At 28.6% G+C, this 26,929-nt stretch overlaps 1 protein-coding gene and 1 long non-coding RNA gene across 6 annotated transcripts in view; one reads left to right on the top strand and one right to left on the bottom strand.

Annotated features, from left to right (window-relative positions):
• Positions 1–26,929, top strand: part of LOC107450452 (uncharacterized) — a 32,946-nt gene continuing 6,017 nt past the window's right edge. Inside the window, exons 1-3 of one of the 5 annotated variants that reach the window (XR_006225640.2) lie at positions 119–277; positions 3,372–4,900; positions 4,988–5,215. Coding sequence is in view for 1 of the 5 variants with exons in the window: in XM_016066237.3 (XP_015921723.1) it covers positions 4,861–4,900; positions 23,827–24,116 (330 nt within the window). In the remaining 4 variants the exon portion in view is untranslated. Of the gene's footprint in view, positions 278–2,192; positions 2,673–3,371; positions 4,901–4,987; positions 5,216–14,536; positions 14,702–23,826; positions 24,290–25,351; positions 26,244–26,929 lie in introns of those variants that run through there. The other 4 variants (XR_011637528.1, XM_016066237.3, XR_001584925.3 and 1 more) reach the window with 4 other exon arrangements.
• LOC122273068 (uncharacterized) lies at positions 17,790–22,340 on the bottom strand. Its single transcript, XR_011637526.1, has 3 exons — positions 21,924–22,340; positions 19,639–19,785; positions 17,790–17,968 (listed from the first exon to the last, which is right to left on the bottom strand). It is a non-coding gene; the product is annotated as an uncharacterized lncRNA (long non-coding RNA).

Raw genomic sequence — 26,929 nt, forward strand, 5'->3', positions numbered from 1 at the left:
TATATCAAAACGAAACAAATAAATTTGAAGCATGACATTGCCATAAAAATGGCATTTTTTCGATAAACGTGACGCAACAAGAAATGTAAATTTAAAAGAAAAATGACTCTTAAGAAACTGATAAAATCACTAAGTGTTATAATTTCTTTGAGAAATGATGAATCATGATCTAAAATATTTTACGTTTAAATCTGTTTGCACAACGAAATTTCTTTCTTTTAACTGAATTCGAAATTTGTTAATCACTAGAAGCAAGAATTAGAGCATTAAAATGAAGGTATGTTGTTTATATTCAAGTTTTTTTAATGATTAAAATATTCAATAATGATGTAATTTAAAACTTAAATTGTAATTCATGTACTTTGGCATTTAAGACAATGGTGAATGCAAAAACAACAATATGGCAGAAGCAAAATAAGTTCACAGCTATAAAATAATTTATTTATAAAGAGTGAAAATTTCGTTTTACCGTATAGTAATAATTCAATTTCGTCAATTTCATTTTTAGGTGAGTTTGGGAAATTTTAATCTATTGTGAAGTTCTTAATCTGTTCAATTTAAGAAGACTCTGACAAATGTTATTTAGGTTTCGTGTGCTATGGTGCAGAAAATATTGTGCTACCTCCTAATTATGGATGAAAAACTAATTTACAAAAGTGGCAAAACCAGCAATTATATGAAAATCGTTGTTAAATTTAGAGCTGTTTAACAAAATCATTCATTAACAGACTTTTATACATTAACTCAGTCTTCGATCTAAACTTGAACTCCGGTTCGAATTCGAGTCAACTGAGCTCTTCTAGCTATGCTGGTTGCAAAATGAAGATAACGAAATAATCAAATTTTAATAATAAATGTTTTTTCCTTAAATTTTTTTATCATCAGTTCGAAAGTTTCAAAAATAAAATACAGTCGGACTTCTATTTAACGAACTTTCATTTTGCGAATTTTTTCGAGGAACCAAGAACATTTTGGAAATTTATTCGGAAAATAACTTCCAAATAGCAAAGTAAATTTTCTATTTAACGAACTTTTATAAAAAAAAAAAAAAGAGAGATCCACTCTCTTTATTTCCCAAATTATTTCAGAACATTTTAAACTTGTTAACGCATTTCATGAGGGAAAAGGCCTTGAATTGATTTTCGTAACCATTTAACTGACAAAATGAACTGATTTTACCAATAGCAATTAAACTTAAGAACGCATGTGGTAATGTACGCTTAAAATTACTGTTACAATAAATGCAGCTATAATTTTATGCATAAATTTAGCTTTTTTTTAGTTGAAAATGTGATTAGCATGATAGTGTAAAACTGGATAATGTTTTGCGCTCTATTCTTACTATCCATGCAGATTTTTTTATGGTTAAGATTTATAAAATGGATAGTAGATACTAGTTCACAAGATGAGTGGCGCAATTGGTTTGTCGTCGGCCATCTGAGCCCAAGTCTGCGGGTTCGATCCCCGGCCCAGGCGCTGGATTTTCGGGATGCAGAAAATCCTCAGCGATGTCGTATGATTATGCGGCATGTAAAAGATCCCTGGAGTGCCTTATTGGCTCTTGGCATTTCCGTCAAAATTAAATTCCTAGTGCACTGTCGCATCCAAATAGAGTCTCGGTGCTGCCATCTAGTGTGGCAGAATCTAGACGTACGAATTAACATGGCCAATGGTATCGCACCCATTGTGGTGGTCCTGAAAGAGTGGATACAACTTCTGGAGAACGCACTAGGTATGCTCATTGGGAAGACTGATTGTGCAGCTCATAGGAAATAAAAAAAAGTTCACAAGATGAAGGTGTATCAATTGATATTTTAATTATGCCCAGTGTTCACGAAATTAAAAGCTGTCTTGCGCCGTTTAAGTATTTCAAAAGGAGATTTTCTATTTATCGAATTTTCCATATATATAACAAACTTATTATCGGGATTCAGCGACTTCGTTAAATAGTAGTCCGACTGTATATTTAGACCAAACTGAATTATTTCAAAGAAACATCCTAGAAATGCTTGTTATCAATATAACATCTTAAAAACTGTTTTGAGATTAAATAGAATTTACGATGCATTTGTTTATGAAACAAAAATTACTGATACTTTTACGTGAGATTAAAAATGTTTTTTAAATATACATAAAACAGGACATTCTCCGATGCGTCTGCATCATTACTAACACTATTTTACTTTCAACAGATATTTTCAGCTAAATGTGTTTTCATCACGACCATTCTTTGCAATTTTTACCTTCTGGTTGCTTCCCAGACAACTTCACCCGAAACACCACAAGTACCAACAATGGATGAATCAATGCGTCTAACTATAAATAAATCTATGGAATTCTTTGGCGATATTGTGAAATTAATTCAAGATGGACTTAAAATTAAGCATGATATGGAGAACTGAAAATTTTATAACTTCGTGATGGAAAAAGGAGTTTATTTGTAATGATGCGACTTTAATTAACAGCGCAAGAAAAATGTTCCCATAACTTAAATAGCGTGAGAAATAAAAACTGGTTCATAAAAAAAAAAATGTTTGAACTGATAGAAATAAATGAATTTTTTTGTAAAACTGATTTATATTAAGTTACTGATATTTGAGATTATTATCAAGTCCAAATGTATTTCGTATTGATTACATTTAAAAAGTGATTAAACGTTGCTTTATATATTCTATTGCCTTTCTTTGAATTAATGAAGTGTTTTGTTTTCCTTTTATGCATGACAGGTCTAAATTGTAGGGGGAGTTAATCGGAGGGACTTAGACCAAAGGGAATAAAATATACAGAAATAATATATATATATATATTGTCGTATGCCTGTTTTTCGGCAGTGGGGGAGCGATTGTTCCTGTTTTCCAGTGGCGCCATCTATGGCCAGGAATTCGACTTCTGTCACGCCATTCACACAACCACAACCTGTTTATAGGGCGGATCACATTCACACACAAAGGAGAAAGGACATAGAACACACAGAGAGAGAAAGAAACATTCTTGCCTTGCACGGGATTCGAACCCAGGACCTTCTCATGCAAGGACAGTTCCCTGCACCCTACACAAAAAATTTATTTTTATGCTTCCATTTCATCGTTGACAGGAATATCTGCCAAAATCATTGATTTAGTACGCTAGATAAAACCTTTAATTTTCATTAGGCTTTTAATATTATGTTAATAATAATGCGACTGCTAAATTTAGTAATAATAATAAAATTCTGTCCAGCTTTTACACTCTCAAGAATGTGCTCACAATATGAGATCTTACAATAAATACAACACTTTACAATAACACTTACACTTTACAATAAATAAGGGAAAAAAATGTTTTTAGATGTCTAAAGATGCAAATCAGTAACCACATTTTATTCTTCCTAGATATCAATTACTGGATGTATTTTTATCTTGGCAATTTTCTGCAGTGCCCAGCTATTAACGGATGCACAAGACACCAGTACAGTACTTACAGTATGTGAATCGGTGAGCAAAACCTTCCATAAAGTGCTCGATTTCTTTGGTGATGTAAGAACATTGTTTTCAGATGGGCTAAAAATTAGAAAAGATCTTCTAGAGTAAATTCTTGTAAACAAACTTTACCTTGTAAAGGAAAGCAGATAATCTGCATATGGCAACCACAATTTTACGAAAAAAAATTGAAAAATTTGATTGTATAATCTAACATTTGAATTGCATGGAATATAAATTCGTTATTAAACAGCTCTAACTCTTTTTGTGGAAGTTTTATTAATATTCCTATTTTTTTTTTTCTTGATGAATCTCATTTTGCTATAAATAACACTGCCAGGTATTGAGACAAATAATTTCAAAAATGAATGGAGAGATTGGCGATCGAAATGGGCTGCAGGTGGCGTAGAGCAGAACTCTTTTCCTACGGCAACACTTCACATGCTTTCCCCATTAGCGTGTGGAAAGTCATAGAGGAAGGAAGTACGTTAGTTTCTCTCTTGATTTTCATATAGATTAAAATCTTTTAACTTGAAAAACTATATGGAACTGAAAACTACATTAAACATAGTTCTAAAGAAAAGTATCATGAAAATTTTTAAAAATATTTTTATTAAATAAAAAGGAAAAATATTAAGAAAGGGGAAAATATCGTAGTACATTCCTATACAACTGAAAAGAGGAGGAGAGGGAAGGGAGAAGGGCTAAAAGCATGAAACCGGTCTCTCCCCAGATGGCGTATTCGAGTGTTGCGATCGCGAATAAAAAATAAATAATGAATTTGATTGCAATTGCCAGCAGAAATTGTCTATACTCGCACAGTATCTTTCATATTTCAAAAATGTTAAAACTTTTTTCATGCTCTTAAGAAAACAACCGTATATTTATTTTTAAACTATATCTTAAACTATAGGTATTATAATTACATTAAAACATAAAACAAACCTCACAGTGAAATTAAAGGAGTTTTAAAGAAAACATACCTATAATTGCTAGTTTATACACTAAGCGACCACATTTTTTGTGTCCATCTGTTCCATAAATGAGATATCAAACCATAATGCATTGGACCACTAGAGGGCTAATGTAGTGCTGACATACTTTAAGACCTTCATTTCCTATTCAAGGCCTCATTAAATAAATATTATTATTGATCAAGTGTATCCTGTAAAGCTGATAACTCATTTCAAGGGTAAGGAGTATTTTCAATAAGATAATGCTTCTTGCCATATTGCTCCTATTGTAAAGAATCAATTCAAAGAGCATGATGGATATTTTAGTTTTTCTCTGCTGCCCATAATTCTCAGACCTCAATCCAAGCAATCATTTATGGGTTAAAGTTGGAATAGCCATCCATCATCATGACATGCAATTATGTAGTCTCTAACTATCAAGAAGCACAATGAATGTACCACATGTGACTTTTCTCCATAAAGGACAAGGTAAGAAGAATTAAGTTGGTATTTTTTTTTAATTTTAAGAAAAGGTTGTAAGGAGAAGAGGTGGTCATACTATAGTGCTGCTTTCAGGAGAACTCCAGACATCAATCTCGCCGTTGGTGGATGCCATGGTTGGGTGTGAGGTCAATAGTTTTGTTTTGATCTTTGCACAGGTCAGCGAGAGAAAACCAATCGACACCTTCATTCCTCCATTAGAAATGTGCTCTCACTTATTACCATAGTAGCAGAAAGCCCATACTTCTAGTCTGGAGGAGTTCTCTTCAATGCTGCACAATAAAAAGGTTATCAATGTACAAATTTGTTGGTCAACTTGTCTAGCTCCTTACTTGAAAGAACCACATATAGATTAATATAGGCTTGATGAAAATAATAAGTACCTACAAGGAGTTTTTATAACTTAATGGTTAGTCGAACGAAACAAATAAAAATAAGAGACATAATAACAAATATTAAAAAAAGTTGTAATTTTGAGAGAATGTGATTATAATTCTTAAAAGAGAAAAGAGAAATTTAATCAAATAAGTTTATTAAATTTAAAATTTGGCACAACATATTTTTCATAAAGAGTAAATTTCTAACAGTTTATTAAAAAGGTAATCAAAAAATAATTATACAAAAATAAGTTGGCACAGTACAGTTTTTATAAAGAGTAAGTTTTTATCAGTTGATCAAGAAGATAGCTAAAAATAATTTTATAAAAATAGGTTGGCACAGTGTATTTTTTATAAATTTCTAACTTCTTTCAGTTCTTTTTTAGAGTAAATTTCTTTCAGTTTATTAAAAAGGTAATCTAAAAACAACTATACAAAAATAAGTTGGCACAGTACATTTCTTATAGAGTAAATTTTTATCAGTTGATCAAATAGGTAATCTAAAAGAAATTAAACAAAACTTGGTACAGTATATTTTTTTATAAAGAGTAAATTTCTTTAAGTTTATCAAGAAGATTATTACCTAAAAACAATTCTTCAAAAGTAACTTGGCATAGCATATTTTTTTATTAAGATTAAATTTCTATCAGTTGATCAAATTGGTAACCTAAAAACAATTATACAAAAATAAGTTATGTTTAAAATATACAGAATTTCTGTACAAGTAATTAAAATATTTTCAGTTAAAATTTACAAAATCAACAAGTAAACCATTTATTTATTGTAAAAGAGCTAATCAAAAATTTGACAATTGAAAACTCGGGCATTGAAAATTATCACAGCATGATTTCATATCATGATATTCCGTCACAACATTGAATATCCAACTTACCTAGATTTTTTAAAGTTTCAAGTTCATAACTTATTTGTCTAATTTTAAATACAAACAAAATATTCCAATATAACACAGATTTTAAAATTTCATGAGGCGAAGTGTGAGGGAGCACACTTTCTGTTTCTAGAAGTCTGTTTCCATATTTTTTAAAAATAAAAAAATGTGTCCCCTCATACGCTATGCCTACATAAACATAATACACAAAATTAATAGCTGGAAGAAATATAAATCTAAAATTTGCTCAACACATCTATTAATCATGCATTAAATGTAAAAACACTAATTAAATGATTAAAATAAAATTTAATGTAAGAATTTAATAAAAGAAATATAATAAGGTAATAGCACTATTGTAGTACTTATTTTAAAGTAAATCAGTCACAAAAATAATACTTTAGCAACAACTATGTAGCAAGGATACAATTTAAGATCTATGAAGAATGTAAAATATGTACCAATGATGATTTCAATAAGGAAGTAAGCATAAACAAATGCCAATCAACACACCTAAAAAAGTTCGAGTTTGAAAGCTTATTGCTGCTTATCCTATGAGGCGATATTTTCAACACTTATTTTTTTTCTTTACCGAAACATGACAGTAAATAAGAATATGAACTTAAAGTTTTAGAATTGATAAGTTTTACAATATAAGGGGGTGAACAACCTTTTAGAGTGAAGGGCCACTCACACAGCAGGTAGATTAAGGAAGGCCTCACGCATATTTAGTCATGTTAAAGGCAAAAATGATTATTTTTATATAAACATTAGTTTTCTAAGCACTAATTTATTTTTATCAATAAACTTAAGAACACATTTGCAGAAAATTAAATGCTTATAACTATTTGTATTTATTTTAAAATAAAAAAAACTGATATTTTTTTAAGAAACACTATTAAAGAAAATCTATAATGTTTAAACAAAAACAAAAATTAAAACAAATCCATTATATAAAAAATATAATTCAATATTTATTTAGTATTATTTTTCAGATATTATTTCTATTTCTTGAATTATTAGAGGTTTTGAGAATTTAAAAAATTAAATGTTTTCCTTTTAGTTTTTTCCTAAAAAATTCACCTAAGATGAAAAAAATTTAAAATAAAATAAATGACAAACAGAAAGCAGTTTAAAAACTCCTGTTTTCCTCAAGTTATCGAATTCTGCATGGTGCAATAACAAGTATCGGGATTCAAAATACCATGTACAAATTCATGGTGCCAACTACTGAAAAGAAGGAAAAATAACTTATATTTACGATGAAAAATGAAAATTTCATCAAATAGTGATTACTTAAATTCGTAATTAGAAATTTGTGTGTCGTATTAACATTGTAGTTAAAGTAAAGGGATCATATAAATCAAGGAGAAGAGCATTGCCATAATTGTACTAACAAAAAAATTAATAAATTTACGATGAAATTAGCACGAGTAACGTGCGCCAATAAGTCATTATTCAAATGTCAGATTTAAAATAAGCATATCATAATAAAAACCAAAATTTTTAAAACTATGTGAGAATGCATTAAAGAAACTGGTAAAAAACGATTGAAAAACAACTTGGATTTACAATGCAATCGGCACAAATTAAGTACTGCAAAAAGCGATAAATAGAATGTGCGATTTATAACTCACGAATCATAATATCGTAATAAATGTGTTGGGAATTTATAAAACAAATAGAAATCAGTAGTTATAAATGCCAAAAACAATCTAAACATCACTTGGATTCATGATGAAATTAGAAAAACTGAGCACGTCAAAAAAGGATTCTTTAAATAGGGGATTCGAAATTTGCATGTCGTAATAAAAATACGGAATTTTCAAAATCACGAGGAAAAACATACTTCCTTTAAAAATAGATTAAATTAGCACAAATGAAGTATGTTAAAAACTGATCTTTTAGATGTGATACATACCTCGCAATTCGTAAGAAATGTATCAGGAATTTATAAGCCATGTAGTAATTAGCAAGTTTGGTAAGGTTTAGGACAGAATGGATTAATCCACGGTTTAAACCGTCCTGTCCAAAACCCCTTTTCTCAAATTATGTCACAATTTTATCTGAACAATATCTAAGAGGTGAAATAAACATAGAACTAATAACATATTGATAATTAAATATACTAGAGAATATTTGTTTTTAAAAGTATAATGTTTTATTAATATTGTTTGACTCTTCAATATAAACAAAGGAAGATTAATCAGTAATCAAGTTCAATTGGTCCTCTCATTCAATAGTACATAACTGAAGTTTGGCCTTGTCATACAGGTTAAAATATTAGGGACTAAGTGCTTGGTTCGTCATAAACAGATCTATTTATCTATAGTACTATTCAAGAATACTTTTATTTCATTCATGTTCAATTCGTTTAGCATAGTGGTGATACATCACCAGTGTCAGTAATTGAAACTGATGTTATGCCCCTCAAAACTGTTAATACATTTTTCAGTTATTTTGTATTTTCCATTTAAACTAATATATTTATATTTAAAAACAATTTTTTTTAAAAATGAATGTCTTTTTTATCATCCTGTAATGCAGAAATTATAAAATTTTTTTAAAAAAATATTGTGAAAAATTAAAGGTTAATTTTTGAACAAATTTAGAATTTTTTTTTAAGAAAAATTATTATTTTTCAATATTGCCATATCTTTCCTTATGCAAAAATATTATTTATCAATATTAAAAGCATATTTATATTTAAAGGATTAGGTATTCACTTTTGTTGTTCAATGAATTGTGGAGCTTCAAAAATTATAAACCTTTTCCTATTATATTATATTATTTTCTTTTAATAAGTTATAGTAAATTGTATAAAAAATATGAGATATTTATTGATGCATGTAATTATTATGTGTACAATGGTTACACCTATAGAATTTTTACCTTTTACCAAAGTTCAAGGTTTTGGACACTTTAAGACAGTAAAACCCACGTGCCCTGTCCAAAACCAGTTTAGGACGTCCGAAACCCCAACCCTGGAAATTAGTAGCTAGAAATGCCGAAAAACAATCTAAGCGTCGCTTGGATTTATGATGCATAATAAATGTATCGGAATGACATAATAATTGGTAATTATAAATGTCAAAAAACGATCAAAACATCACTTGGATTTATTATGAACTGCTGTGTTATTGCAACAAAGCGAGACAATTCTTATGTCCGGCATGTGTTCAAAATAATGAAAGTTTATTTATAGTAAAATATATATATATTTGTTTCACGGCCTAACAATCAAATTAATAATCTCGATATCACTAAATGAATATGAGAATTCTAGCATAACTTAAAATAGAAATGCTTGCTAAAACAATAGCTTGACAACAGTTAACAAGTGAACACACGCTACCCCGAACAGCGAATAAATAGACCAGATAAAATAACCTGGAAATTTTGCTAAAGGAAAGATCACGTAGCTCTCGACTGTAGAAAACACCATACATATATAAAATATTTAAAAAAAAAAGAAAACTTAATTTTGACAAAATAAATACGACTGCTTTCAGCACTTCTAGATAAACTGAAAAATATTTATGCTGCAATATTTTTTTTGTCAAATTATAACTTCTACAACTAAAAAAAAAAATCTCATTTCAGAAAAATATGTTTTTGTAAAGATAACAACAATCATAACTGTGGAAGCTAAGGGTTCATTCAACAAGAATTGCGACAAAAACTTATACAATTTAGAAACCTTGACAAATCAAATCCAAATAAAAAAAAAACATGCAATTGCACGATACCTTTTCAAATGATTCATTAAATTACTATATTTTATGATAACAATAAATAAATAATTACACATAATCAACAACTATAATAACAAAATTTAAACCATAACAGATAATAAACATTATCAAATTGAAAAACTCATTTGCATCATAAAAAAAAATGAGAATTAAAATTATTAGATTGCAATAATAACTTATAAAATTTGCTCAAAATATTCACATTGACTAAAATATATATGGTCGGACTGCTAGTATACTCTGACAATTTAGCAATTAACTTCTTTTTCATTAAAAAACTAGTTAGCTACTTTCCAAGTAGATAGCATTACTATATTTTGTTGCAAGTTAAGAAAAAATCATTAGTGTTATATATAGACCGTGTTTGCGCCAAAGTGCACGTCAAATGGATGCCAAGCTCCCACCACAAATGTATATCAACACTGCCAATAACATTACTGTTGCATAGTCTTCTTTTTGCTTGCTTTCTTAAATCGTATGAAATGAGAAAAACAAAAATTATTGATTAAAAACTATTGTTTTGTTTCTCGTTAAGTGAGAGAGTTGCATCACACTTCAATTCTACTTTCTGTATGAATTTAAAGAAACGGATGAAAGAATAAATATTGCTTCTTGCATATGATTTTCTTCCACAGCGATATTAAGGTAAAATTCTCTATCTGGCATTTGATGAATTGAGGTTATGTCAGTATAAGTGGCACAATTTTTAGTGATTCCATCAAATCTAATGCCTTTGCTACATTATATAGTTGTTTCTTTTTCAAGGACAAATATTTTCCTTATTTATCGAAATGTGTCACTAACTCTAGGATTCCTGTAAGACTACGAAACTATAAAATTATTTTACTAATTCTATGACATATATCGTAAAAGAGAACACGAATAAAATTTTTGTCTGACACATTTAACTTTTAAAAGCTTTTTTATTATTATGAAAGCATATTTGTATAATTTGATAACAGAATAAAAGAGAACTGTATGCAGTCCCGAATGATTAATTAAATTCTATATAGCAATGGATTCTTCTTAACTTCCAACAGAGTATAAAAATTATCAAATAAATTTCATTGCTTACTAACAGAGATATTTCATAACTTAGTATTGCTAGCACTTTTTTTAAAATGCCAGTAAGCATCCAAAACATTGATCTCTAGAGGGCAGCCGGAATTCTAATTCAGTTACTTCAAGTCGCCTCTTTGTAACGACTATTTACCCTTTAATTCCCTATAACACAGAGTAAACATTTGCAAGCAAGTCGTTCTGTATCAGCAATCAAGTGAACCTCAATAGAAATTATAACTCACACATAAATAATATGAAATCTCTGAACAAACAGTTCCAAGGAATTTTATATTTGGAGAACCGGCAAATATTTAAAGTATAATTGGCTATTATTGTTGCTGTTTAACAGAATTAAAATTAAGTATGGTGAAAATCTTACATTTTGTTCAATGCATGCTTAATCATTTTATAAATTTAAATGTTGTTTACAATGCAATGTAAGAGATGCCTTATGAGAATACCGTTTATTGCATACATCACATAAATAAGGTTTTTCATTTGTATGAGTAGTAAAATGACATTGTAAAGTTTTCTGGGAAGAAAATTTTTTACTACAAGCGTTACACTGAAAAGGCTTGTAATTCATATGCACAACACGGAAATGTTTATCTCTGTTTCTTTTCAGCGAAAAACTATTCCCACAAGCTTCACAGTCGTACGGTCTTTCTTTGGTGTGTAGACGATAATGTTGCCTTAATGAACCAATCCTAGGAAAGCGCTTGCAACAAATTTCACATTGGTGAGGCTTTTCCTTAGTGTGCGTCAAAATATGGCTTTTCAAGCCTTGGTTACGAGAAAATCTCTTTGCACAGATGTTGCACTCATAAGCTTTTTCATTGGTATGAGTGCGATAATGTCTATCTCGGCTTCTTTGGAAAGGAAACCTTCTACCACACACATTGCATTCATAAGGTTTATCATTTGTGTGAGTGCGATAATGTCTATCACAATTTTGCTTATTGGAAAACTTTTTGTTGCAAAAATTGCACTGAAAATGCTTTTCACAGAGTTCATCACTGCTGTGGTTAGATGGTAAATCTTGCTCTGAACAGTCACTGCAAATTGCTGTAGTGAATTCAGGATTAGGAGCAGAACAAACAATGTCATTTTTTACAGACAAAACAGTGGTTGTTAATTTATTGTTATTAATAAGATTGTTTTTATTCGAGACAGAATGATTTGGTTGACTTGTATTTAATGCTGAATCAATAAATAAGTCCTGGTCGATTTGGTAAACATCATCAATGCTATTGTCGCATGCATTAAATATGCTAGTATTGTGACATAGATTTTCATTAGATGCTATTGTTTCAGGGTTTTTATAGTTACTGTCTTGCATACTACGGGTATCCGTACTTTCACACTGTTTTATAGAGGTTATTGACGCATTCAAACTTACATCAATAGGAATTGATAATTTATTTTGTTCATCCACAGCTGCTTGTTTCATGATCGATATTCTAGAACTTAGAAATAAATTCATTTGCATTTAACGTAAATTACAATTTTATAATACGATGCTGGATCTACATAAACGAAAAAGTAGCAAAGTCTATTCTATCAAAGACGTCACAGTAATGATTACATAACACTCAAGATCATAGTTTATTTCATTCCAGAGATAATTTTGAACTTTTCTGCCAATGGTAAAGTGGATTACGCGCAACAAACAACGCGCACAATAAAGTTTAAACTGTTGGCGTTCGGAAATAATTATAAAGTTGTATTGCATACATTGAACCAGATCAAACTAAAAAAATTCAAAGATTTCGTAAATTCCAGCAGTTGTTTGCAAAACTGATAGCTTGTGTTTTAATCATGCTTGCGTCAAGCTTGTTTTTTCTTAACTATAGAAATAAAGTATGTTACAACGTTCATGGTTTCACACAGAAATTTATAATAGGTTCGAGTAAATATTGTTCAATTCTTGAAAAGGAAAATGACTTCAAAACGAAATTTAATGGTTAAAACTTAACTCTGAAGAATTTACAGAATTTTTGGATGACTTATTTTGTTATTCGAAAGACAAATAAGCAGCGCACGCACTTACTCTCACGCGTGTGCGTAATCGAAAGATAACACTGCTGCTCAGTGTCAAATTATTTCTCACTTATTTAGCCATTAGCCCTCAATAGTGTCAGGAAACCAGGAAAATCTCACTATCTATGATCTTGAACATTATAATGGTGAATAACATATATGGTGGTAGTAATACGAAACCCTTATGATAAATTAATGTTTCTGTATTTTATGTTCCACCTGTTGCATTGTGCAGCTATACTATCCACCTGTTGCAAAAACTTTTTATTTAAATTCATTATGATTAAATATATTAATTCTAGTTTCATTGAATTGTTAATTTATAATAACCGCAGTTATTTCGTAATCATAGCACTTAATATCTATGTTTAGAATCCTTTTAAAACTATAAATATGACACACATTTAGGAATCGCAAATTAACACTTAATTAGGGATAAAGCAAAAACGCTATCGAACTCAGATAAATTACTATTGAGGAAAGTGAATGAAAAAGAAAAACGAATGCTGATTGGTTAAGAAAGTTTAAAGAAATTTCTTCGATATATACAACTTTATTCACTAAATAATTCCAGGAGTAAAAAATCAAACAAGTTTTTTATTTTTAAATATTGATTTTCTAAAAATTCGTTTTTAGAGTTTTTTGCGTGTTTAAATATTTATTTGCGACTCCATAGGAAATGATATTTCTACTTTATGTTTGACAATTATATAAATAAAACAGATAATTAATAGATTAATAAAACAGATAACAGGGCAGTCATTAAAAAAGCCTTTATAATTCTAATGACGAAAATTGCGAATGCCCTCGAGGAAAAGTTAAGTATTACAGATAGAAATTAATTTTTAAATTATTCCAAGTTGTTTCAAATGTTCTTAAAATAATTATAAGATGAAAACTAAGATTTTTTTAAAAATAAAGCAATCATTAAAACTTTTTAGTGTCAACAAAAATAAATCTTAAATATTGAGCTAGAGCACAGGCGTGTTCGATAACGTCGTACTATGTTAAATATTTTGCGGCTGTATAACTTTTTTTCTTTTACAATGGTCATTTTTTTCAAACGATGATAACGAATAATTAAATGCTATGAAATATTGGAAATCTTTTTATAATTCTACTGACAAAGTTTTGCGATATATGTGTATATATTTAAAAGTTTATTGTCACGTTGATATTTACTAAAATAAGGATTTAAGGATTGATATTTCTTTAATTCAGTTTCATTGAGATTTCATGTATTTCTATTGATTTCTTTTTCTTTCTTCACCATTTCAGAAAAAAGAAAAGAAAAAAAATGTCATTATGGGGCAATATTTTGTTCAGATGATAACAGACAAAACGAATTTTTTTAATACAAGTGCATGAACTCAAATTTATTAATCAGAAAAATCAAAAGTTTTAGTTCTTTTTTTTCTTCTTAAATTTATTTTCAGTTTAAATACTTATTTATGAAAGATGATTTTGCAAACTTTGAAAAGAAGATAAATGTTTATTGTTGTATCATGCCACACACTGTAATTCCATACATTGCATCTATAGGATAATCTTTGAACAAATGAGAAAGAAATGTTATTCTTTATTTTGCAATTAATCTATTTATAAGTTGTTTCATAAGTTCCATACTTTTTGGTGGAAGTTTAATATTTCTATTTCATGAACTAAGGTAATGTATAAAGTATTTATAACTTTTACTTACTCTTCATAATTTCCATTTTTTTAGTTTCTGATAATCATAAGATGATTAAACTTTTAAGCATTCAATATTTTTTATTATTCAGAAATTATGTAATCGAAAGTTTAAAATGTTGTATCAATGATTTATAATTTTCTGTTTTTTTTTTATTTTATTACGACAGTATTTAACTTTTTAAAGCATTCGAACATTGTGTTATTCCAGAAGAAAGAAATTTTTGCTTTGTGTAATTTTATCGTAAAGTAAATTAGTTGTAACTTACAAAATCTTTTTAATAATGCATATTTAAGATATTTATAATTTTTACTTATTCTTCGTAATTTTTTTAGATTTTGACAATTATAAGATGACTAAAGTTTTAAGTATTCATTATTTTTTATTGTTCAAAAATTATATAATTAAAAGTTCAAGATATTGTTTCAATGATGATGTATAATTTTCTGTTTTTTTATTACGACAGTATTTATTTTTTTAAAGCATTCGAACATTATTATGCTATTCAGAAAAGAAAAAAAAATTGTTTTGTGTAATTTTATCACAAAGAAAATTAGTTGTAACTTACAAAATTTTCTTAGGAATGTTGCTGCAATGCAGTTGTTACAGACATTTCTATTACAATCTTAAATGATTTCTAGGCTTATTTTTTCGAAGAGGTTTTTATTTTGTAGGATACTTGCATTAATGTATATATGAACAACTAAAAAATTAAGTGATAGGTATTAAAAAGTATATATTTTTATTAACTAATAATTTTGTTATTGCCTGTAAATGGACACAAGTATAGGGATATTTTTCTTCTATATTTTAGTTTTAAGGTAATAGAGTAACAGAATTTTCTTAAAAACCTGATCCACATACACAAATTAAGGTTGTTTTTCGAAGGTTCTGTTGTCTCATGAAACCATACATTTTTGCAAATAATGTGCTGTTGTGAGTTTTTAGCAGTTACTCAAGGCTGTTATGTCAAGTTTAGCCAGTCCTTATTTAGAGCCCCAATGCTTATTCTAAAAAATTGTGTAAAACATCAATATGGAGAAAAGCCACAGTTTTGAGAAAATGAAAAACGTTTGTGGTTTAAATTTTTAATATTTAAAATCTTACTCCAATGCTGAGGTTATCTTGGTTTATAAAAATTTGCAAAAAACAGGAATGAGTCATAGATTTTGATAATTTTCTTCTTGGTGGAAAAATGTTACCAAATTGGCTATTTTTTTAAATATTTTTAAGTTATTTAAGTTATTTGCCCTAAGCCCAGATAATTCTTCACGGTAAGATGGCATATAGTGTAAAATTATGACTTAGCTTCAAATGTAAGGCACTTAAAATGAGTTTTGTTTAAATTTTTTTAATTTATTTCCCTTGGTGAAAAACCTTCAAAAAACCATGTTAAAACCTTAATGAATGAACTCTATGCATTGGGAAAAATTTCCCAACATCTTTAGTATTGCATCTTTAATAGTGGCCAATTTTCAAAACATCTTGTCGCTTTTTCAAAAAACTGAAAATTTTAAATGACTAAAAGAAATCAATATAAATAATTAATGTGAGGCATTTTTAATAAAGCATTTCTCAGAATAAGGTAAACTTTACATGCCTCTTTTCTAAACGGAAGAGACATTTTTGAAAACCAAGCATAAAATAAAGTAATTTTCAGATTATTATAATATATTTATTAAAATTAGCGAGATGTATATGGGTTGCAGTTTTAACGGAAAAGAGGTGCTCTTGTTGCAACTATGGCAGATTTTTTTAATCCCCTTTGTTATGTTTAATCGCCCTGTGGCAACACCTCCTAGAAAAGAAAAGACTAACGGCACGGATCAATTTAGCTGTCTGACGTAATGAACATAAACTGCACAGTGAAGGAAAAATAAGAAATGCGTCACTACATTCGGGCTACTAAGCTACGCAGTGGGGGAAATACGAAATATATCATTAAGTTTGGAATGTTAAAGGATCAAATTTCTTGCTTATGGTAGCCTGTATCGAGGCCTTCTTCACCTGACTTGTAATTCTGTTGAAGTTTGAATAAAGAACAGCCTTTCCCAAGTAGCACAATTCACAAAAACGATATCGTAAAAACTTAGCTTTGAACATTGTACAATATCGTAGCGAAATATTGTACTATATAAAAATGGACCCCTTTTATAACGTATATTCAATATTGCAAAACAATATTGTTCGATATTGTGAAAACGTTGGGGAACGTCGATCGACATCTCTCTGCATTTACAAACGTTGTACTATGTCAACCGACATCGTCAACACGATATTCAAAAAACGAATGCTGTGGAATGCCGACAATCGCCAAAATTACGTTATTTGAGAAAGTAAAAATTAGCTTTTGAAAATATTCATGCCTGTTTGTAACCTGGAAAAAGCTGATAACAAAACCATTCTAGCTTGTTTAAAATTAAATTATTTGACATTACCAAAACTTATAGAATTTTAAAGTCTGCAGCTTAGTTATTAATATTTAATAAGTTTGGGTAGGCAGGTATATTTTACTAATATTCTAGAAAATAAGCTAGAAAGTAAATAGTTTTGTTAAGATATTTCTTCTCTTTTTCAGGGTACAAGCAGCCATTTATACTGAGAAATAATTTTAATATTTTAAGTGATTTGTGCAATAATTTTCACAGCATCTATATTTTACTATGTAGATTAAAATTACAATATGTTTAATTTAAAACGATAAACTTTTTTGCTGTGACGTTTTAGTACTATATAATCTGTATTTTACTTAAATAGTATGCATGGAAAACAAAATTCCTTATCTTCAAAGCATCAGGTTTGATTTTAAGAAAACTGATTAAAAAGAAGAAAAAAAGCAACATTTACACTGATATTGTCATAATAAAATAACAGGAGTCACTTCCTCAGATTTCTGATATAAAAAAGGGTAAGCATGGCAGAATAAGCTGCGATTTAATTTACTTATAGCCTTTGTCCATTAAAGTGTTGCCAAAATATCTATTCAGTTATCTTATTATCTATTCTCTACGGTTGTCAAATCTGTAAATGAAATATAGTTTTTATTAAACAGTAAAGAATAATATACTAATTTCTATAATTTATTATATTCTTTAATACAATCAATTGTTTCTAAAACAAAACTGTCAGTTGAGACAAACTTAGTCTTCCTGCCTTCCCGGTCGTTGGCGGTGGCAAGAACTTCACCAAATTTTTCAGCTTTTTCTAGTCAGCTAGTTTCTTCAAACAGTCTGAAGGTAGCAGCTGAAAAAAAAATAAGACATGACATGAACTGGGGTTAATTTTAATATTTTTAAATTAAAAGACAAATAGTTATATTGAAAACATTACATGAACTAAAGTGGACATAAGCATAACGCAAGTACTACTAGCAGCGTTTATGCTAATCCCTAGGTTGACAATTCTTTTGTATAGAATCAGAGCAGTTTTTATGTTTTCAGTAAGTTTATAACATATGGAATATGAGTAAGTTTACAGTAAGAACCTTACGACCCTTTACGAGTAAGTTTATAACATATGGAAAATATTATATTTTATAATATAATAGATGGAAAAAAGTTTTTCTTTGAATAATTTTTAAAAATTATTTGGTCACCTTTCGATGAGGTGATCCGGGTTCCAATCCCAGTATCGGCAGGGATTGGAACCCGGCTGGGTCAATACGAATTCCACATCTAACATGTGCTTACCACAGTGCTGATTCAGATATAGTGAAGTATTTTGTAAAGGTACCGCTAAGTGGTAATAAATTTGGCTTGGACACAGATCCCTGTTCTTTAACTATTAAAACAAAGTTTCAATTAGCAAACCATAATTTTATTTAAAAAGTGAGATTTTTTTCTCTTGATTTTTAATATGATAGATTCATCAATAAATAAATAAATATTTAATCATTTTTATATTAAAATATTCATTTTTAATCTTATATCAAAATAGATAAGTTAAGCTAAAAAAATTTTTTTTTAAAAATATGTACTCATTGGAATTTTTTTTCACAAAATTTCTTTATAGAAAATCTGATAATGTCAAAGATACTATAAACATATTATGAGGAAAAAAATACCAGTTAATAACTCTACTGCTTCAAATAGACTTTAAAAGGGAAGAATGACACTATATCAGGAAAAAACATCTGAATTCATCAGCCCCCTTTTTTTCCCTTCTAATATAACCTCAAGCTTTAGAAATAGACATTTTCCACCAATAAAATATAATGTAAATTTTAATTCCATGCTTTTTCAATCAAAAGGTAGAATTTTAATTTACATTTGCATTTTTTTTTAAAAAAATTCATGTTTATTAATTACTTTCTACAGCTATGCAAGTCTATATTAAGACAGCATTAAATGTGTACTTTAATCTGTACACATTTAATGCTATCCAATCAATCTCAAGAATCAAAAAGATTTTTAAAAATGTAATTTCAAATGTGTTGGAATTTAACATACACCAAGAAAGAAAGTAATTTCAATAACTAAAATTAATTAATGCAGCAATTTATTTAAAATAAATTTTAAAACTAAGAAAAGAAAACAATAAAAGTATCAATAATTTAAAACACTGTTTTTTAACTTTCAAAATCAATGATTTAAAAAAAAATCATTTGATTTAAATCATGTATTAAATCATGATTTGAATCAAGCTGATTTAAATCAACAAACCCTGATAGCTAGTAGTTGAGAAAAGACGCCATGAAAAACATTACAAAACTTTAAGAGTGGCTAACCTTTGAAACATACAATGCTGTAAAATGTAAAAGTATTAGAGTTTAGAATACAAACTAAACAAAATAAAACAGGAAGGACCAGGGTAATTAATTTAAGGAATAACTGATCCATTTTAGTGCAAGATAATGACTCATGAAAAAGTAAAGTCTTATTACAAATTTTAAAATTCTATGTCTATAAAATTACCCAAGATGGCGTTTGTAACAGCTGAGAGGCTTTCAAAACACTGTTTCCCTTTTCATTCTAATTTACAATACGTCATCGCCAATTCCAAGATGGTGCTGAAGTAAAAGAGCATAGATAGCCTTTACAGATGGGTTCAAAATAACATATCTGAAAGAAGAAAAAAAATATATACATATATAATGTTTTAATAACCATTACAAAATGTATCTCATATTTTATCATCAATTAAGACCATAAAAATAAAATGGGCATGGGATTGCTGAAGGAAGGAATTATCTAAATTTTTCATTTTTATAATATATTATTACTTATTTCAGTCACTTTATTCTCGAAAAGAGTTCTTGCATTAGTCTTTACTTTGTATATGAGAAGATTCCAAAGCAATGGCCTTCGCATAAATATATTAAACATTGCAATATCAGATTGTATGTTAACGAATCAAATTATCAAGAATTCTATGTATAAATTGTGTGCAGAGAAATACCCATACCATCAAAACACTTATCACAGTCACATTTGACTTAAGAATCACATAAGTTAAAATATGTTGCAAAGTTGGGACATATTCAGCTATGGATTGCTTTTCATTTTGATAGGGTATTGTGCAGGGTATATTTTAGATTTTCAAATCCCTGACTTTCCATCAATACCAAGAAGTTGTCATGACTTACCGAAGTTACTATTTTCTCCAACAAAATCACAACAATAAATTTAAAAAAGCAATATAATAACATTAATTGAAATGATAGGTATAACCAAAGCTGTTATACTCTGAATCCTTGAGGCAGAATTTTTTCGAGCTATCTGCGACAAAACTCTCTAGCACTAATATCTTTCTGCAAGATTCCTTTCATAATAATAAACATGTATGCTGGTAATTTAAAATAACAAAGGCGCTGTGTTTAAAAAAAAAAAAAACTATATATAACTTTTTTTTAAATTGAATGTGTAAGTTTTATTATAACATTACATGTAACATTTTCGCATTTTGTTGGAAGGCCAGGGGACACAGATATTATTTCTTTCACCTTTTGTAACTAATCATCACAATAAAAAAAATTGCAAATCATTAAATATGCAGTAGTACTTGGCAAAAAAAAAAAAGATTGACAACAAATTCACACGAATTGGTCGCCTCAAATGAGTGCTTCGTTTCTAGATTAGGCTGTTGTATAAAAAATAACAGACTTAAAAACTATGGAGAAATCAGCAGCAATAACTGATAAAATTCAACACAATTATTGACTTAGAAAGTAAATACAAATACAAGATTCCAATTTTTCAGGTTGTTTATCGGGATATTTAAAATAAACGTGAAAATCAACATCAATAACTGACGAAAATACAACAGAAAAAATACATCAATTTACGCTACTATCGCCGTATATTGAGCATGTCAAAAAGTTATTATTTAAAGGCATGATTAAAATATGACTGGTAAATTTCTGTCAAAAAATAAATAAAGGTAATTTTCGTCATATTTCAAGTCTTTTAGATATTTTTTTAGTCCGAGAGGAGCAGACAAATTGTTATAGCGCACAGAACCAATAAAAGTAAACAAGATCTTTGGGAATATCAGAATTGAATAATGTGATATAATTTAATAGTTAACAAACTTGGACTAAAAAAAAAAAGAGGAAATTGGCGTAATTCTAGCAAATATAACAACACATATCAAAACCCCGTCCGAAATTATTCATTACTTGATTAATGAGCTATTCGGTTCGGTAAGTAAGATGTAGACATATAAAATTTTCATGATTCAATTCTTATTTTTGTAATTTAAACATTATATATATAGATATATATAGCTGCAAACTTGTATGGGTGAGAAAAAAACTTCTTACTAGCAGCAATATTAGAGATCTTATTAAATCTTCAGTAGACATATTAAATCAATCTAGTAGACATACTAAATCTTCAATTTAAAATTTCGAAAAAAAAAAACATTTCAATCTACCATGACAAATTAATAATTAAAAAATACGCAAATATGATCTATTTGTTAGCTCGCTCAGCTCTTAAATTTTTAATTAGTTTAAGTATTAAAAAATATTTTTCATCGAACGTACAAGTTGCAGGTGTGAAAAAATATAAACATAAGCATGTCAGAAGGCTTAACACCTCCAAACATACCTACTATAAAATTTCGCCACTGTTTGTGAATATGAGAATTAAATAATGTGATATAATTAAATAGTTAAGCAGCCTGGACATGAAAAAGGAGGAAATCAATGTAATTCTTGCAATATATATAGTTATATATATTAAGAAACAGAACATACCTGCCCAGATCAGAGAATTCGCTCACTTCAACAAGGTGCATTAATTCTCCGTCATCTTCAGCTGGTATGAGTTTTCGGGCTCGCTAAATCGAAATCATTTCAATTCACTTACATTATGCGCTAAGATATAAATCTTATGAGACGAAATTAGATTTAAATATAAGAAGACAAAACACAAAAGATAAAGCGGATGGTGTAGTAAAGGTGTAGCGGAAAATGATAAACAGCATCTTAACGGGTTACGGTTACGATTCCGAGTGGTGAATATCATAGATTTCAGTATTTAGTGAAAACGATCGATGCCGTGACAAAAACACGATTACAATATTGATATCAAATATTGTCCGGTTGTTATTCAGATATCTCTAAATTTATATTTTAAATTTATTTTTTGGAATTATAACAATTTGACGTCATTTTTTGTCTTTTAAATGATTAATTTTGATTTATAAACACAATAAAGTTTTAAATGAAAATTTTACAAACAGATTTTTAATGTGAAATCGACGGGAATCGTACAATATCGTACACACAATTTCGGTTTTCGCCAATATTGACAATGTCGGTCGATGTAGACCAAAGCTGTTACAATATCCCTGTGCTACTTGGGTTTATTACATTTAAAAAAATTTTGTTGTATAGTTTCTACCATTTTTGGTGAAGTAAACTAAATACATTTTTATGTACAGAACTGTAATTATCATGCCTTGAATTATATAAATTGATAGAATAGCAATTGTTTGAAATAATTTGTGCTAATATATTGCTATAAATGTGCTTGTTTTTTAAAAGAAATATTTTTTCAATGAAGTCATATTGTGACTTTATTGCAAAAATATATATTGATTCTAATGCGCATGAAATATGTGTTTTAAGTTAACAACAAAAAAGGAATAAATAGAATGAAAAAAACTATAGCAGTGAAAAAGTAAATAAAAATTTTGTAGTTTGGCTCAACAACAAAAATAATTGTAACTATATATCGTATTTTTTAGAATGTAGTGTATGTATGTACCAATCAATGTTTTCAAAAGCTATTAAGCGTATTATTATTATTATTATTTTTTTGCTTACAAATTGGTAACTTTTGTTAAAATTAAATGAGAATTGAATGTTTTAAACAAACAAATAATACTTATTTAATTTATTTTGTGATTCAAGTAAATCCAGTTAATATATGATATCTGAGAGCGTGTTTAATGAAACATTTTTTTCTACTTATTTAATTACATAATTGAAAATTAATGATTTTTTTAATTGAAAATACATTTTATTGAATGATGTATTAAGACAGCATAACATAACATGTCTATAAAACTCTTTTTAATTTAACCTGTTAACAGGGGAATAATGCTCTGTTCAGCTTATTTCACTGCAATTTTTGCAACAAAAAGAAATGATAATTTATAAGAAATGCCATCGTACCTTAATACCTGAAGTAATCATAATGACGATAAATTTGGTCATGACGATTGCAGTAGTAGTTCGTGTATGACGAAATATTTCGTCATACCCAGTTAACCCCTTCCTTCTCGCTCCCGTGAAAATGACAGGGTGAGGTTTCACCCTCTATCTCTCGTTCCCGTGAAATTTCCTTGCTGGAGTGTTCAATAGAAACGCGCCAATAAGAATTAAACTAATTTATTTTTTTTTTGCCCGGAAAACACTTTATTTCTCATTTTACACACCAGATGGCAGTACCAGGATATTTTTAAGGTAATTGTTAATAGTTAGTTTATTTTAAACTAGATGTCAGCACTAATCAAATACGTGTATTTGGCAAAATAGGCACTTTTATGACCGTTTTCTTGAAAATTAACCGATCATTAAGGGGTTAACAGGATAGGGATGTATTTTATTAATAATCTTATGCAATGGCAAAATATATGGTATTTATTTTCAGATATGGAGTTTTCTCGACTGTTTCTAGCATGCTGTGGCATTCTTGCTTTATCAATCCATTCGCACGCATTTAATGTAAAAAGACATGCGCGAATTGAAAGACAATCGAATGATGAAGAAGCGGCAAACTCTACACAATTGTCTTCGGAACCTGATGAAGAAATATCTTCCTCTACTTATCCACCTACAGAGCATCTTGCTGATGAAGTTGATCTTGACTTTGAGATGATTGTAGATGTTTTTGAAATTTATGATTTACTACCTTCTGGTCATTTCAACCCGATGAAATGATGAAAGTAAAGCATATAAAACTTTATCTAGATATTTTTTTAAGAAATATGACTATAATCTGAAATACGTTTCACATAGATGGATGGACACACACGGAAAAAAAAATCTAGTAAAGTTACCATACTGTACCGTACATTATAGCATTTCTGATAATAAAGAAAAGAAATTCATAATTCTGGTTTATAAAACCAAAGTATACGGAATTTATTTGGTAATTTTTCATTTAATATGGAAGCGATTAAGTGGAAATTATGGTTTTCAAAATTATGGTTTTTATTAACACACATTTTGTAAAAAATGCACAATTAAAAAGTAAATGTTCCTGAAAAAATGTTTTTCATGCCCTACTATAAGGTATTATGACAAAAGTACCACATTTTACTGCGTTTATCAAATTTTATCACGTATTATAAAACCATATTTTAAGGTTAGTTTTTCTAAAACCATTACCAAAGCACTTCTAGAAAAATTATCCAAATTTTTGGTGTTCCCATAGAGCCAGAAAGGCTGTAAATTTTACCATATTCTGGTAGTTTTAGACCATATTTTCTTTCTTAGTGTATATTAGAAGTATGTTAAAATTAGCTTTCAAACTTTGCACAACTTTCAAACTCCTAAAAACATTTCAGCTACAGCCAGTTGAGGGCCAGGCATATCATTGAATTAAAGGCTTCAAAATATCATGACCAGTAGTGGCATTGTCGTTAGAATTGCGCCTTGACCACTTTTATTTCCTTTTTAATTTTTACCCTAATTTCATAAGCACTTTTGTTTTCTTCGCAAAATATGAACAATGTCCATGTTAAAGTAAATACTTTTTCGACAAGAATTTTAACAAATATATATTAAGAGTAGTGATTATAAAACACCCAGTGTAGGCCTTACTTTTTTCAGAGATTATATTTTACGTAGTAAAAAAGGTAACATTTTAAGCAAACAATTCTATAAATAAACTAAAAAATCTGCTAAATTTTTAGAAAAAAGCTATCAGCTGATGTGCCAGTATAGAGCTGCTTATTTCACAGAAAAGTACTGTAACTTAAAAACGGACTCATATTCTTTAAACATATAATTGCAGTTATTTTAGCAAAAGGCCTTATTTTAACAAAAAAAAAAAAAAAAAAAAAAAAACCTTATGAAATAACTATGTCAACATTGTGGTCTGAGAGCAAAATTCGTTTCACCATTCAGAGCCGTTATATTGGNCCCCCCGGGGGGGGGGGGTGCTACTCGGTTTCATAAGCCACGGAATCTCTAGTGTTTGGTTATAAATTGTCTTTATATTAGAATTCTTATTTACTGAAATCATATTTAAATGAAAGGACGTTCAAAACTGTATTGCCCCACCATCATAATGCGTTTGGCAATTTAACTTACATGAAAGTTGTACTCATAGACAGATGATAATCAGGTAGTGTATCAATCCTACAATAATTTCAAATCGCAACTTTATTTATATGATGTTTAAAACCATAAAATAATTTCTGGAAAGTAAGAGCAATCATAGAAAATAACTGTAAAATGATTTGAAAAAAAGATGAAGTTACTTTACGGTAAGCAAAACACTGTGATGCATAAATTAGAATTTGAATTTACACTTTTAATCCGTTTATGATTAGGATGAAAGGCAGAGAAAAACTGTATTAGGAAAAACAATTTTAAATCGTCAAATCTAATTAGAAAATCTGTGGGATAAAAATCGTGAGTTTTTTCTAGCGCGAGGGTAACGATTACGAATAGAAAAAAATCTGTATTTATCTTCAAACAGATTCCTTTCTGTAAAAAAAAAATTTTTTTTCTGGACTATTCTAGACTATAGAGAGAATAACTATTTACTTAAATAAAACTTACCAATTCTTCAAAATTCGAAAACTTCACTAACCTGGTTACATATATTACAATAATGATTTCGCAGTTTGTAGGAAAAAAAATCATATTTTTTTTTAAAAAACTCTTTCTTTTTTCAACGATATTGCTGAAATAATTACATCAGCATTTTTTTGACCGAAAAAAAGACAAATTAAAAAAGAAATATTGAGTATGAGTGAAGGATTTCATATCTCTTTTTGTTGGGTAACCTGGTTGTTCTTAAAATATAACTTTAAGAATATTCTTTCGGAAATACTGGTAAGATCTGTTTCTAACTTTCTCTCTGTGTTTACAATTTCAAAGTATTATTTTACAATAAAACGATGTTTTCTGATTTAAGAAAATTTAATTCGTTAAAATGGAAAACAGGTTTTTATTATATAAATTGTTAATTGCCAGAGATAAGAAAATTGAAAATTTCTAATTTTCTTGTGCGACTATACTAGTAGCAAACCTAACCTTAGAGCATTGTTTGTACTAGTTCGTTATGTAAATTTCCTCTGTTAAAGATGAATCTGATTATAGTGATTAATACGAATAGCATTCATTTCTATGTATGTTTCTCTCATGTGGTAGCATAAACTCGGGTATTTCTCTACCAATTGGCAACACTATAGTTGTTTATTTTGTTTGAATGCTTAAAATAATAATTTAAGTAGCGTTAAAGAATTAGTTAAACGTTAAGTATTTATTTAGATTCATTTTGCTAGGTTAAGTAATAAGTTAAGTAATATTGAATACGTTATGAATTAATTTTGAATAATCTTGTATTTTTGTAAAAATAAAAACTTAGCTACGAAGTAATTTTTTATTTTTATTTCGATCCTTTCTAAAATGGCCGTAGAAATTTTAAAAATAAACAGTACTATGGTATCGCATACTGTCGTACCAATTACTGCGGACGAAGCATGCTTTTTTAAAGCAGCAATATATATATATATATA

This window comes from Parasteatoda tepidariorum, chromosome 8, assembly GCF_043381705.1.
Source record: "Parasteatoda tepidariorum isolate YZ-2023 chromosome 8, CAS_Ptep_4.0, whole genome shotgun sequence".
NCBI classification, from domain to species: domain Eukaryota; kingdom Metazoa; phylum Arthropoda; class Arachnida; order Araneae; family Theridiidae; genus Parasteatoda; species Parasteatoda tepidariorum.